We start from the raw sequence: 14,175 nt of genomic DNA on the forward strand, positions 1-14,175 counted from the left end.
TGCTTCAAAGATCCCTGTTGGCAGTGGAAAGACTCCCACTGTTGGCCCCATTAACATGGACCATGCCATGCACTTCAGCCACAGGTTTAAACATGCAGTGCAGAAAGAGACTGAGTTTCCCACTACATATATATCTGTATTCCTGTGAGCATGCACATGGCATTTTCCTCTGTAAGTACAATGTAAAATTGGGAAACATGCTCTGCAACATTGCTCTGTCTCCAGAAACTGGGATAAATAGTGGCAGTGCATGGGAATTTGGCTGCAGAACAGTGATATTTGCCCATTTTCTTTCCCCAGCACATCACCATGAGGTAAGGGTTCCTTGCCTGTGCAGAAATTCAGAGGAGTTGTCAGAAAGGTTTTTTCAATGAGCTTGGCACTGGCACAGTATTTGAATACAGTTAGGGCAGAGACATCAGTAGATGGAACTGGTGCTTGGCAGAAAGACCAGGTAGAGCAGTTTGAAAATTCTGAATACAGAGATGCTTTGCTGGAGCTCTGAACTTGGGCTTCTGTTGCTCCTTATTAAACTAACAACTGGAATGGCATAAGCAATAAATGAGGTCCAGGATTTGTGTGTTTACTTTCCTAAGTAGATTTTGGAAAAATGGCAAGGTTCCTTCATTCAGCAACATCTTAGAATGTGAGCTAGGTGCTTTATTTACAAATGTCTACATAGACTGTATCTAGACATAGACACCATACCCCATTATTCCATACTTTTTGCAAATTAAACTTCTATGATAGGTCTGAGTTTAGGCTGATGACATCATGGAAGAGAATTCATGTCAATAACATTCTTAACAATTTAAAGGACCAAGATTTATTTTGTATAGGCCACACTTGGTACAAAGGAACTCACTGTTTATATTTTATAGGATTTAAAAATAAAGATATAGTGATAATGGGTTTAAAGAGACAATGTAACCTTTTTTAAAAGATCTTCTAATAATTTCTATACCTGTTATATAAAAAAATGTCATATAGAATCATACATCTTTAATATTACTGGTCCAGAACTCATTGGGTTTTTTTTTCCTGGTAGGGGAAAAAAGCCCCTATGGTCATGAGGCATAGGTACGGTACCTTCAGGTACACAGATAATTATACAAAGCTTTGACATATATATATATTTATATATCATGCAATCAACCACTTGTAAACCAGATAGAAAAAGTACTCTCATTCCTTACCTTCCTTGCTATTTAAAGATCTTGTTTATTTTTTATGGCACTGTCAATGATAATTTAAGAGCAGGGCTATATTAAGAACACTGCTTTTAACCTTTATTCTCTAAACATTTTTCACTTCATTCAAGTCAATGAGAATTCTGTATGTGCAAGAACATCAGGGAGGTATGAGTAAGATGTTACTGTCTAAGCCACCGAAACTCACAAATTAGTTTTGTAAAAAATGTAGGTATGCTAGAAAGGTGATACTAAAGATTAGTGCTGGGTTTTTTATGGACATAATTATTGCTGCAAACAGCTTTTAGCAAATGCAGGCAAATTGGAAATGATGAATTGCAATCATAACATTGCTCTTATTTCTGGTAGTTTCCTAAACAGAAAAGAACATGTTCTATCACCATGTATGACACAAACTACATGGTAAAATAATAGAAGTCTGCTAAGTCCCATTTCAATTTTATAGTTGTGGACACAATATTAGAGAAATTGCAGATACAAGAGGTACTTAAAAACTAAAGCTGGCACTTTTTGTTTATAATTATTTAACCCCCTGTAATATGATCATCACTTAAGATATAAATCTGAATTGATACATGCATTTTCATCAACTTTTACAGCAACAGAAAAAAACCATATCTTTTCAGTGGTGATAACAGGCAGAATTAAGGGAGGATATTAAGTCCTAAAGCTGTTACACAATTTCTTTGCTATGCAGAAAAAACTTCATAGAACACCCCATTTCAAAATGTGTTTCTAATTAGGCAATTTCATAAAAACAAAAGAAAAATACTGTATGATTTACTGATACACATTTTGTCCAGATCAGATTAGTTTATCTCTTCTCTCTATGCAGGTTTAAGGACTTTAAAAACACACAACTACAGCCCTTTTTGTGGTAGGATTTGCTAAACAACTTATTTTTGACAGCACTAGCAAAACTAAGCATCAAAACTTAAGATATTAAGCAATGCATATAATGTTCAAATTAAGAAATTAATTCTTGTCAAAAGCAGTGGTAACAAATGGGGACTTTATGACAAAAGCCTGATCCTGCCGTTGCTGCTCCCTTCTTGTGCACAATGTTTTCAATGTTTTGAACATAACTTGTGTACACAGGGTCATCCTCTTTAGAACTGTCCTCAAACTCAGATAACATAAGCAAAGTGTGTATGTTTCTGTGAATGCTTAACTCTGCTTTTCCTCAAGAAAGCACTTGCCTGTGGTAGAAGAAATCTCCAGTTAAAGAGAATCAATTTCATATCACCTGTCCCTTAACTAACACAAACAGAACCGTGCACACAGAGCAGAAGGCACTGACAAGCTCTGCTCTGGGATGCCACATGTACGCGTAGCCAGGCACGTGCAAGGAGATGAAAAGCACAAAAGAACAGCCTTGAGAAGGACAGGGGAATAGAGGCAAAGTATACATGCTTTGTGTGAAGAAACTGAGAAAACCAGACTTGGTTAGTTAGTCCTACAGAATGGAAGCTGAGAGAGGATGTGATTGAATGCTGAGAGAGGATATGATTGCAGTCTATTAATACATCCTGAGATAAACACCAGGGAGGGATAAGAGCTATTTCAGTGGAGGACAATGTTGGCAGGAGAACAAATGACTATAAAGTGGCCATGAGTTACACTCATCCTAGAAACTGGAAGATTTCTAGTTAGGAGAGGATTGAGGTTCTGGAGCAGCTTCCCACAGCAGCAGTAGCAAAGGCAAAATACTGAAATGCTTCCCAAGTAAAACCTGATCCATTTTCAAAAGGGGCTATATGATATGGCTGCCTGGAACCATAGACTGCATGTGGTGAGTGAGCAGATGTTTCCCTGTCCTGGGTTCCTTTACTCATTCCTCCCAAACTCACAGGACAGTCACAGAGTATGCCAGTAGGAAGTCTTTCCACTTCCTGGTTCACAGAGAAATTGAAGACTTTACAAATTAAGTCTGAAAAAAATATATACAGAATGTGCAAATTAAGAGAATTAGTGTTCCTACACAATCCTAAATTGTTCGTATCTCCTGGATTTCTGTGTGCATGTCCTCAATTTTCACTAACATGTTTAATCCCTAGTGCCTCAAACCATAAAAATACCTATGAAATAAATAATGCATTACTGCTCCAACACTGACACATTCACTTGGTCTGTGTGAGCTGCAGCTTGCACAAACTGATTGTCAAGAGACCTGTAGCATTCATTTGGTTTCTCAGACAGCATGGCAAAGCACAACCATCCACCCCCAGTCCAGAGTTTCTCACTCTGCCACATATATAGGAGTTGGAGTTTCAATCCTCTTGTTAAGTAATGTATGCTATTGCATGGTTCTATCTTTACATTCTTCTCTAACATGCTAAATTAACTAGATTAAACACTTAAGTAAAGAAACCAGAGAATTTTTGATCTCCTAGAAGGAAAGAAAATGTCATAGTTTTTTTCATAAAGAAAATTCTTACTCAACCTAGATCAAAATAAGTAAAAGTATTTTCAAGTGCCACACCCAGGACTGCAAACATCCTTTAATTCCATAGCTTTCATTAGAATTAATGAAAGATATGCAGTGAAAGTGATAAAGTTAGTCTATGCATAACAACAAGAGGAATGTGCTCAAAGCTCATCTGATGTTAGCCTTGATTTCATGCTCTCCTTCCTCCGCTGGCAGATGTTTTTCTGCCTGTATTTGGTTTATAAATGTCTGACATCCTCAACAACAAATTAACTGTAGTTATTTTTTATGCAGATTAATTCTGCTGAAAGTCACACAATAAGAGGCTAGGAGGTTAAAGTCATAATGAAGTGGATGCTGGTAATGTCCACATCTGTGTTTTTAGAGTATTGGCAACATTTTAATTTCCTTGGGATTTTACACAGACATAGGATGTTGTTGAAATTGTGAAAGTTTAAGCCAGCAACACAACTGCATCCAGCTGAAACCAGAAAATTAAGAAACCTGGTTCACTGTGCTTGGGAGCCTCAGGGAAAGAAAAAATGTAGATTGGCAAATGCTTTTAGTGCACACTGGTTTATACCTCTTTTTGAAGGAAATAAATATTGCCAGCTTTGCCACTACAGAGAAGTTCTAGGAGTCAAAGACCATCACATTTTGCGAAGTACAGCAAACCTCTTCCATAGGACAAAAACGACTTTGCACCCAAAATACCTGGAGCCTGTGCTACTGCAACACTGACTCAAAGTTCTCTCTGAATGTAACAATTTCTTCTCCTTTAGCATATGTAACTCGTTGTATTAAGTGCCATTGCCAAACTGATAGCACAGAGTGCAGCCCCATAGAAAATTACAGAGTAGCCATTTTTAAAGTTACCAGAATCTACTTAGCTGTGTGCCTAGATTAATGTCTTCTGTAATACTTACAAGGCAAATAGTGTACTTTGTCCATCAGCATTGTGATAAAGAATAGATTAAAGGAACACATGGCTAGCTTGGCACTTTGTCAAGATACTTCTTTAGTGTTACTCACTCTAAAGTATTTCAGTCAAATTCTGTGTTGCTAAATCAAGGACTAAAGAAAATCTTGATGCATATTTTTTCAGAATATTATATATTACTTACCTGGGGGCAGTCTTTGATGTAGTGTCCCTTGTTAAAGCAGAGGTGGCACAGGTAGTTAGGAGGTGGCCTCTTGCTGGGTTTTCTGGCTTCTGAAGAAAGGGACAGGTCAGAGAAATGCTCAGTGAGGGAGCTTAACCCATCCACAATGTTGTTAAGCGAGCCATAAGGTGATGCACTCTTGTAGAGACTGCTGCTCAGAGCCTGCAAAAGAAAACAAGTCACATGCAACACAGTATTGTATTAAGGATTGTTCTGGGGGAGATTTGAATAGGGGATAGATAAAAATAGCAGGAAAAACAAAGTGATTGTTTTTTTCTTAGGAACATGGCTATACATTTGAGGGAAGCAATATACAGGCTTCACAATGGCAGTGCAATGGAGCTGGTCACCCCACTGTTGAGGAAATTTTGAGCTTGCCATGGTTCTCTTAGTGCAACCTTTCCTTAAGCAATGATTGCTTTCTTGTGCTTGGCCATAATGCATTCATAGTACAGTTAGATTATGCAGGGAAAAAGCTGAAAGAACAACTCACAAAACAGAATCCTTTTGTGTCCAAAACTACTTAGGCAAAGAATACTGAAGTCAGGGAAAGGAAAGAACACCAAGAAAAATGCAAAGTAACTTCCAGTTTCCAATCTGGTTAATGAGACAGTCAACACAGAGTCCCATGTTCAAATAATAACAAGAAGCATTGAGAGCTACATCTGGTTTGGATTTTCTAAGGGGGAACCTGCTGTGATTTAAACATTTCCTGATAAACAGTAAATACCTAGGTTTTGTACTTCACCTCAATAGGATCTTCACTCTCTCAATCTGCAAATCAAAATCAGTAGCTCCTAATTTGCTATTCAGTAGTTTTAGAACCGCAGGAAACCCATCAACACCTAAATAGGTATTCTCCCTAATGGAGATAAGAAGGATTAATTCACTTTAACCGCTTAAGGACCAAAAGAAACCTTAGTGGAGTTCAAAAAGAAAATTCAAACTCTTTTAAAAATTAACATCATAATTAATCACTGTAGAAATAGGACCAACTGTTCAGTGTCCTTTCCATCCTCACATGATGGGACACATTTCACATGGTGTTTCCACCTTAGGTCTGCAATGCTATGCTCATGTAATTCTCCTGCTATCAGAGAATTACTGCTGGCTTATGGGAAAGTGACATAAGAAGAGGTCCAATCTGTGACTGTGCTTTAATTCTACTGAATTCAAATATTTCAATGGGGTCTTTATATCTGTTTTCATGTGTTTATACATGTTATATATATTTTGAAGACATGCACTGAAATTGATTTAGAGTTTGTGAAATTAATTTGAAATTGAAATTAAATTAATTTCAGAGATCCCAAACATTCAGGGTGCCTGCACAGTGAGTGTTTTCTGGGTGACAGCTGCATACCAAAAAATAATATTAAAGCTCTAGGCACAAATACCTGGGTGAGCCCCAACTATCCCTGAATTCCATCCCTCCACAGATGGTGTACAGAAGAATTCAGCCTAGTAATCTGCTTCACCCACTTGCACCGTAGTCAAACACAACATGCTGAACTCCACTGACTCCTCTTGCTGAAGCTGGTACACAGCAGCAGGATCAATTTAAGAGGCCCAGAGTGGAATCTGATGTCACCTGAGACTTCTCATATGCCCTGGGGCTAAAACATCCTGTGTAGCATAATTCTGTGCTGTGCAAGATGATGTGGCTGAGAGGAGAATCAGCCACTTTGTTTCAGGGGTTAAAGCTACAGATTTTAAAAGGAAAAGGTATTTCAAAAATGAAAAAAAGCTTTTAGCTGCTTTAGCCATCAAGCAACCAGAGACCTCCAATGGTCGCTGGAATTTAGTTCTAGGATTTATTGGATGCTATTGGAATGAGAAATTCTTGGCATCAAATTTTGAAAAGGAAGGGGAAGTGCTGTGAATGCCAAAATAGTATTAATTAAGGGTCTTCAAGAAGTTCTTGTCTCCCTAGGAGCCACTTTCTCTTATATACTCTTGGAAAAATATAAAATCCTTCTTTTTAAGAGATCCTCTTGCCAAGAGATTGTTAAAGTACTTCACCTGCATTACACCCATTAGTAGCTTTGCAAATTCCTTATTATCTGATTTTATAGAAGGGTGAAAGTATGAACACAGAATGTATGAAGTCACAAATTCTTTACCTATTGCCAAAATCCGGAATATCTTCTGGGGATGCAGAATAACTCCTGCCCATCAGGAGGTTGCTATTTTTTCCCCCAGGGCCAACTCAGTAAAAAACCAAAACATATCCATCTGCTGCCTGCAGTGGGCTTTGAATTGGACACATGGCATGCAGTGATGACTGTTTTCTTTCCTACATATCTTTTACACTGAGCTATTGCCCTCATTAAAAGGGAGCAATTTGGAACCACAGCTGGGTATTTTGTACCTCACTCCTCCACCAACCCTTCCTGGCACGTTTCAGGCCAATATTTGAAAACATGGTGCAGTTTGGCACCTTGGCAGCAAACCTTCACAAACTTTTGTTTCCACCGTGGCAGCCAGGAGCTGTGCCAGAGGCTAGGATCCCATGGGACCATGGGCTGCACTGACACTAAAACATACCCCTAGCAGCCACCAAGGGTTCTGTGGCCGAAGAGTGGCACACTGCTCTAAAAGTGGCCACCTGGTTCAGCTGGCAGGGCACTTGCTCAATGCATGCCACAGCTGGACATGGCAAAACATTCAGTGCACACACAGCACTGTGAAACACTTCCCTACAATCATCCTGAGGCCCAGTGGTAAAAAAGAAGAAACAAATATAACATTCCAGAGCATGACAGTAAAGGAGAAGATGGACATTGCTGATGACACTGGTACTTTAAAGAACAATGCATTCCTTTGGAAAATGCCTAGATGATCCCAAGATGCAGCCCATCCCTCTGGGTATAGTCAGGCAAAGGATTCAGCAGTTCCTGCCAATCTGACCTGGAAAATGGCCTTAAATCTGTTTGACTCCGAGTCAATGTGAAAAACACATCCATCTGGCACTTGAAAGTTGCTATAAAGAGCACCAGCAAAATGGTGCTACATCCTGTTTCTAGCTCTGGAAATCTCCAGTTCTTCAGAAAGAGATGAGGAAATAAACCATGCCCAAAAGCCAAGTTATATAATAAGGGTGGCAATGGGAAAGTTCATCCCAGCCCCTGGAATCAAATAGTGAAAGCTTAGGGCTTGTAACAAATGTGATGAAATGGTGATTGACTCCATTTTGTCATTGTAAAAGACAAAGGGTGAATGAATATTGCTGAGATACATAAAACACTTTTGGTTTGGTTTTTTTTTTTTCTTTCTAGGGCACTCAATTGAGCAGAACAGGCAATTCAGCCCTTACTAAGTATTTGCACTGCTGCAAAGAGGATTTTTAAGAAGGGTTTTGAATAAAAACTTTGAATTAGCTTCACACCAAAAGGGGATGTCCAGGGGGTGATTAGAGTGCCAGAGAGAGTGTTGATGGCCTCAGACAGAAAACAGAGATGCAGAAACAAATGCATTCTGACTCACTCTGGTCTCAAGTGTATTAGTACTCATCTGGGAGGTGGCAGGGAGATTGCTCCTCTCATGAATTCCACCAAAAGCAATGACTTACTCTGTGTTCACTATGCAACACTAGCAAAGCTAGCCTATTTCTTTAAATGGTAGACAATAGTACCTCTCAAATAGAGTCTCATTTTGAGCTTGAACAGGCAAAAAGGATTTGGCAGTGAAAGGGTTAGTGCTCTCAAGGCGCCTGAAAGACCACACTGCATGTCCTAATTACAAGGCTCATCAGCCCAGCTGCAATGAATTCAGGATTTCCTTATCTTGCCATACTGGGGGGATGGGGAACCTGGTGGTAAAACTTAGAAACAGCCTTGGTGGGAGGTTCGAGCTGATAATGTAAGTTTGTCTATTTGTTTGTTTTTTCCTTCCTATGAAACTTATTGATTTAATTAAATATGAACCAAACTGAAGATCTTGTATTGTATTTTCCAAAGGTAACCTCACTGCTGGGCAGATCTTTAAACTCTATCTGTTGGTGGTGTTGGGAAGCAAATTTCCCTTTGTTATTTGTTTGCTCAGTGTTTCCAGTTAAAGGGCACATAACCTGTGGGGTTGCAGTGTGGTCCTTTGTGAAAGGCAGCTATTGTCTTCTTCGGCTTCCTCACCCTGACTTCCAGTTGGGTAACATAAGTGAGTGACTCAGGAGTTCCAGTATCTAATTCACCTCTAAGATATTCCTCATTACATGAATGATTGGCTCATGCTCCTGATTCCCTTGGCTGGGTCCCTGCCTTTCAGAAACATCTTTTGGGATTGATGTGTCAAGAGGTAGAAAAAGAATCCCTGAAACTCTGGCTTTATCTCTTTAGTTTCTTTTTTAGCAATGGTATAATGTTGAGAAGAAAGACAACTGTTGTGAATATGCAATGAAATATTGAAAGATAAATAAGAGGCAAGTCTTACTTTCCAAATTTCCCTTTGGTATGTATAGCTACTGCTTTACCTATAAAGGTATGTTTTTAAAAGGGACTAGAAAGCACAGAGCACAACAGCCTCTCAATAATGACATATATGCCTGAGCATCTACCAGACCAGCTGGTATTAATAAGCAATGGCAACTTGTTCATGTGGGAATGGTATCTTCTTATTAGGCATGGACTGGAAAAGTAGAGGTATCTCTGGAAAAACCAGTTTCTGCCTCAAGTTGTGTTTGTGGTTGCTGGACCCTTACGGCAGTGATAAAGATGAACATATCCACATTACATAAAGCTAGAATGACTTGTGGTGGGTGATGAGGGCTGTATCTGGCCAGTGCATGTCTGATGCTCTAGAAGTTAGTGTGATTTGTGCCTATGGTTCTCGCTATAATTGTAGTAATTGCACATACTGATGTCCTGTAGCACTCCAATGGTCCTACAATCTAGTCCAGTCATCAACGTTTCCACAAAATGAAATAGTCTATAATTGAAAAGCAAAGAGCAAAGAATTTTTGATGACTTATTTTTGCTGCTGACCAAATAAAGCAGTCTTAATGGACAGTTAAGTTTAAATCAACAGATGCCATGGCTATTTGAAGATTGTAGGAAAAGAGAATTAGATTGCCCTGTCATCAGTATGGAAAAAGCAAGGTTTTCGTCCCCTGTAAATTGTAAATATTTTCCAGCCTGTATGACAGTAACCAGACTAGCCATGCTACTCATTAGCCCTGCACTGAAATATCAAAAGGTGCTAAAGTTATCAGCTTGGATTTTCACTTAGATAAGAACTGAGTGGTCCCTGTGCTGTGTCATGGATAAAACAGTGGGATGGACAAGTCATTGCCCTCAGTTGTTACTTTCATGTTGGAGGAGAGGGAAATCTGTACTACCCAAACAGTAATTCAGTGGCTTGTATGTGTAATATACAAAACTTAACCCAAGGGCCTATAGCTGATTTATTTCCTAGTGCCCTAAGGCTTGTTTGTGATGTGGGCTTTACCCACAGGGCCATGCAATAGGTGTGAAAGCACAACAGTTGCACCAGAAGACAACCATGTTTGGAGAAGAGCATTTCAAATCTGACTTCTCTGTGCTTCAGAGAAGGTGGTTAAAACAGCTCCCTGGTTTTGTCCCCAAAGAAAACATCCAATGCAGAATCACAGAATAGAATCATGGAATTGTTTAGACTGGAAAAGACCTTTAAGATCATCATCAATGTTTATGGCCAACCTCAAAGCCTTCTGAAAACAGAGGGATTAAATGAAAATACTGTAATAAATTTAGTTGTATTAATTTGAGCCAGAAGAAATAGAGAAGTTTAATTACCAAGGCTGAACTGGAAAACCTCAAAAACTGCTCCTGTATGGCTTGTGTCTGCTTTAGCTCGTCTGATAAATTGGATACTTTTACAAAAAAACAGTTTAAGAGTTTGTTCAGTAACATTTTATCATTGGAAAACTGAAAGCCAGGCTCATCACTCAGTAAAGAAAATGTTTGCCTGGAGCAAGAAAAAAACGACTCAGATTTCTGTTTTCTTCTGAAGTCAACTTTTAAGTCAGCTGTCAAAAAAATCTGGTCTTTGGCCTGACTTTTAGTAAAATCTGAATTACTCAAGTTCTCATATAAAACCACAGATAAATGTAGATTAGCCAAGAAACCTTAATGCATTCCTGGTTAGTTAGACTAGCCAAGTATACCTTAATTCATCTTTCTTCTGCAGGGGGTTTTAGACAAATACATGTTTATGTTAAACTGCTAACACTAATGTCTACTTCTAAATATTTTCAGATAGATGGCACTAGGCCTTTCCTTCTGCAGAAACAGTAACTTAAGGAGACAGCTACAAACACCGTGTGACCTGCCAGCGGTTGTGAAGCGAGTCATTGAGGAGCAATGAATCTTTAATCCAGCATATAGATCTCTCTAATCTAGTTATTCCAAATCTGACAGCTCAGCTGGCTGTGGCTTCTCAGGCTGCAATTGCTGAGACTCTGCAGAACAGCAAGGGGGTGCAACACCCTCCTCTGAGCAGGACTGGTGTGTCCCTTCAATCACTGCAAGGCTGGAGAGCAACACATGCCACCACCTTGCCTTGCTTTACATCTGCTGGTCTTTAACACTTGGATCCAAAGCTTTCAATGAGTTACTCAGGTCTTAAAAAAAATCCTGCTCCCTCTGTGCTGTACAGTGGTAAAGTCATGCTGACAGTTCAGGACTTGCTCAGTCACCATCAGGCTTGCTGGAGCTCAGGCAGGCCTTTTGGCTTTCTGCTAGTAGTGTGATCCTCCTTATTTCAGCCTCAGGGAAGGGTTTGATGTGGATATCAGTGAGGACACTCATTTTCCACAATGTACGGGGTCCTCACAAAAGGCCTTTAAAAGCAGATATGGGAGAGGACAGAGATTTGCTCTGGTCAGAGGCATGCAGTCTTGAAGGAACTTTCTAAATCTTGCACCAAGTTCTGCAGGGTTCCTTTTCATTTGCTGAATGCCCAAAAACTGCCCACTTATGTTGAAGAGAAGCTCTAACACATGAGCACTATTTTAGGGACACCAGAGACCATTCATGTTGCAAATTGCTTTAACACATCCCCCCAGGAGCCCTGGATTCCCAGGCTGTCCCCTGCCTGCCTGAGCCGGGTCTCCCCTGGCCACCAACCTCCCTGACCTTTGGGGAGAGGCCATGGGGAGGGTCCCTGGTAGGCTCCTCTGTCCCCCTGCCCCAAAACAAGTCCTTGTGCTTGAGACAGGGGTCTCTGGTGAGGAGCAGGTCATGAAGGCTGTATAGCATGAAGTGAGGGGAGAAACGGATGGACATGTTTTGATCCCTGCACTTTCTGTTAACATCTCTGCTTCCTGCAGGAAATCTTGTCTCAATCTGACCTGCAGTCTGAAAAACAAGAGTCGAGTTTCCTCTCATTTGGTAGGTCTTTTGACACTCCAAATGCAAGAAAAATAACACCCGGAAATAGATATGTGCCTGTTCAAGGCACACTTAGGAAAGCATTCACCTCCTGTGCAGCTCTTGCGTGATGAAAGGTTTTGCTAAGAAATGTCCATTTTGGGTTAAACAGAACTCTAAGTCTGAGACAGTTTTGTTTATATCATTTACATCCAGTAATGCCTTCTTGGCACAGAAACCTCAGTGACGGCTGCCAAGGTTTAGAAGAGGCGAAGCTGAGGTCGCTGTCAGAGGTAGGAACAATACATCATCTGCCCAGAGCGGGCCCCTCACAGGGCCAGGGCCCCAGCTCCTGCACTCATGGGAAGACAAAAACTTTTATTAAATTGAATATAGTGAGGAAAATAAATTATTTCTATTACTAAATGACAGGCTGGAATTTCATTTTGTGACTCCAGCTTTTAGATAGTTTTATCTACGTTTAAAGTTACCCTCTTAATCAACTGTGATACAGCACAGCTTGAAGTGTGATCTCAGCAAGCAAACCTAAAACATCACAATCTGCTTCAGATAAATTATAAAATAACAACTGAAAAATCTGGTTTCAAAGTAGATTTGAGGTTTTTTTCCCTTCCCATGCTGTGACTGTTAGAGGAATGAATCTATTATTCTACTAATTTCAGTTGCAATGTATGTTAGAGAAAGATGGTTATATAAGAACACCTCTGTATTTCAAGGATCACTGATGCCCAAACCCTCTTAAAAACTCTTGCTAGTCCTCTATTTTCAGGGTGCAATGACTCTACAATAGATCCTTTGCTCTCTTTTCAACCACAAGTATCCACAGCCCTAATGACTATTTACAAAATAGTTGCCTAGCAGGCTCCCTTAGTGTGACGAAATATAGGCTGCAACTCTCCTGCAAAGATCCCTGAGATACCTGGAACTCCTAGAAGCAAGAGAAATCTGTGAGACCAAGCTGATGCCCTAAAGTGTTTGCTTGGTTAGAATTTAGCTGGATGAGATGCAAACACAGATTTCCAGGTACCCACAATCCTTCTATGTAGGGTATTGCACTTGTGTTCATTGAAAAGAGACACCAAATCCTGCCACATGCAGGGAGTAGGTGTGGGTGGCCAGTTAATACAGCAGGAATTTATCTCTGCTTTGCATATGAGCTCAAGTCCTGGATCATGAGAGCATTTGCTAATCTTCAAACTAAATTTGTCAAACACAAAATGTGTTTCTTAACAAAGAGGTTTGGAGGACCAGGCGGCAGTTCTCCAATCAGCAGCAGTTGAAAGAGCTAAGAAAAAGGGTCTCCATGAGGCTCCTTAAAACTCCTCCTATTCAAAGTATTGAATTTGTTACTAGTTGCTTATACCAAAACATATGACAGAAAGTAAGGGGCTAGGCTTGTGATATGTTAAAATTGAAAAGCCACCAAAACTCCCCACAGCTGTGCTGGCCTGGCTAGACAATGAGGGACAGGGAGAAAGGACTTGTAACCCTGCATTTATTCTGCTTTCCTCAAGTGAATCTGTCTATAATTTTAGATTCTACTTTTAGCAGATCACAAATGGTTTGCTATGGCTCTGAGAGTAAGAACCAACCTGCAGGAAAAACGAAGTGATCCAGGCTTTTACACTTATGAAATACTGTCTATCTGAATTATGTCAGCATTACTGTAAGATTTTAATAGCTTTGTAAAATTTAATTAGTTGCTTTGATCTATTATAATTACTCTGGAACCCACACAGAACCTAAGTAAACCATGAGGAAAAGACTTATATTCTGTCCATTTAATTTAGTAATTTCATTGTGGCTTTCTAAAAGAGGAAGAGCAATTCCAGAGTTAGCAAAATGGGCATCAGGCTGTTGGCATTTTTTTCGGAGGAGGACAAACTGGGGAGAGGTATGGGTATTAATTGTGACACTTCATTAATCTGTTCAGAAAATGGAAGGTTATACCCAGTATCACTTTTTAGGTAGGATTTTATGCATGCATCTAATTTGGGTAACAGGATACA

General features: G+C 39.8%; 1 protein-coding gene across 1 annotated transcript in view; it reads right to left on the bottom strand.

Annotated features, from left to right (window-relative positions):
* Positions 1-14,175, bottom strand: part of ZCCHC24 (zinc finger CCHC-type containing 24) — a 107,344-nt gene that overhangs the window by 85,930 nt on the left and 7,239 nt on the right. The window contains exon 2 of the mRNA XM_066555092.1: positions 4,764-4,964. Coding sequence (XP_066411189.1) covers positions 4,764-4,964 — 201 coding nt within the window. The remainder of the gene's footprint in view (positions 1-4,763; positions 4,965-14,175) is intronic.

Source organism: Molothrus aeneus, chromosome 8, assembly GCF_037042795.1.
Source record: "Molothrus aeneus isolate 106 chromosome 8, BPBGC_Maene_1.0, whole genome shotgun sequence".
In the NCBI taxonomy this organism is placed as follows: Eukaryota; Metazoa; Chordata; class Aves; order Passeriformes; family Icteridae; genus Molothrus; species Molothrus aeneus.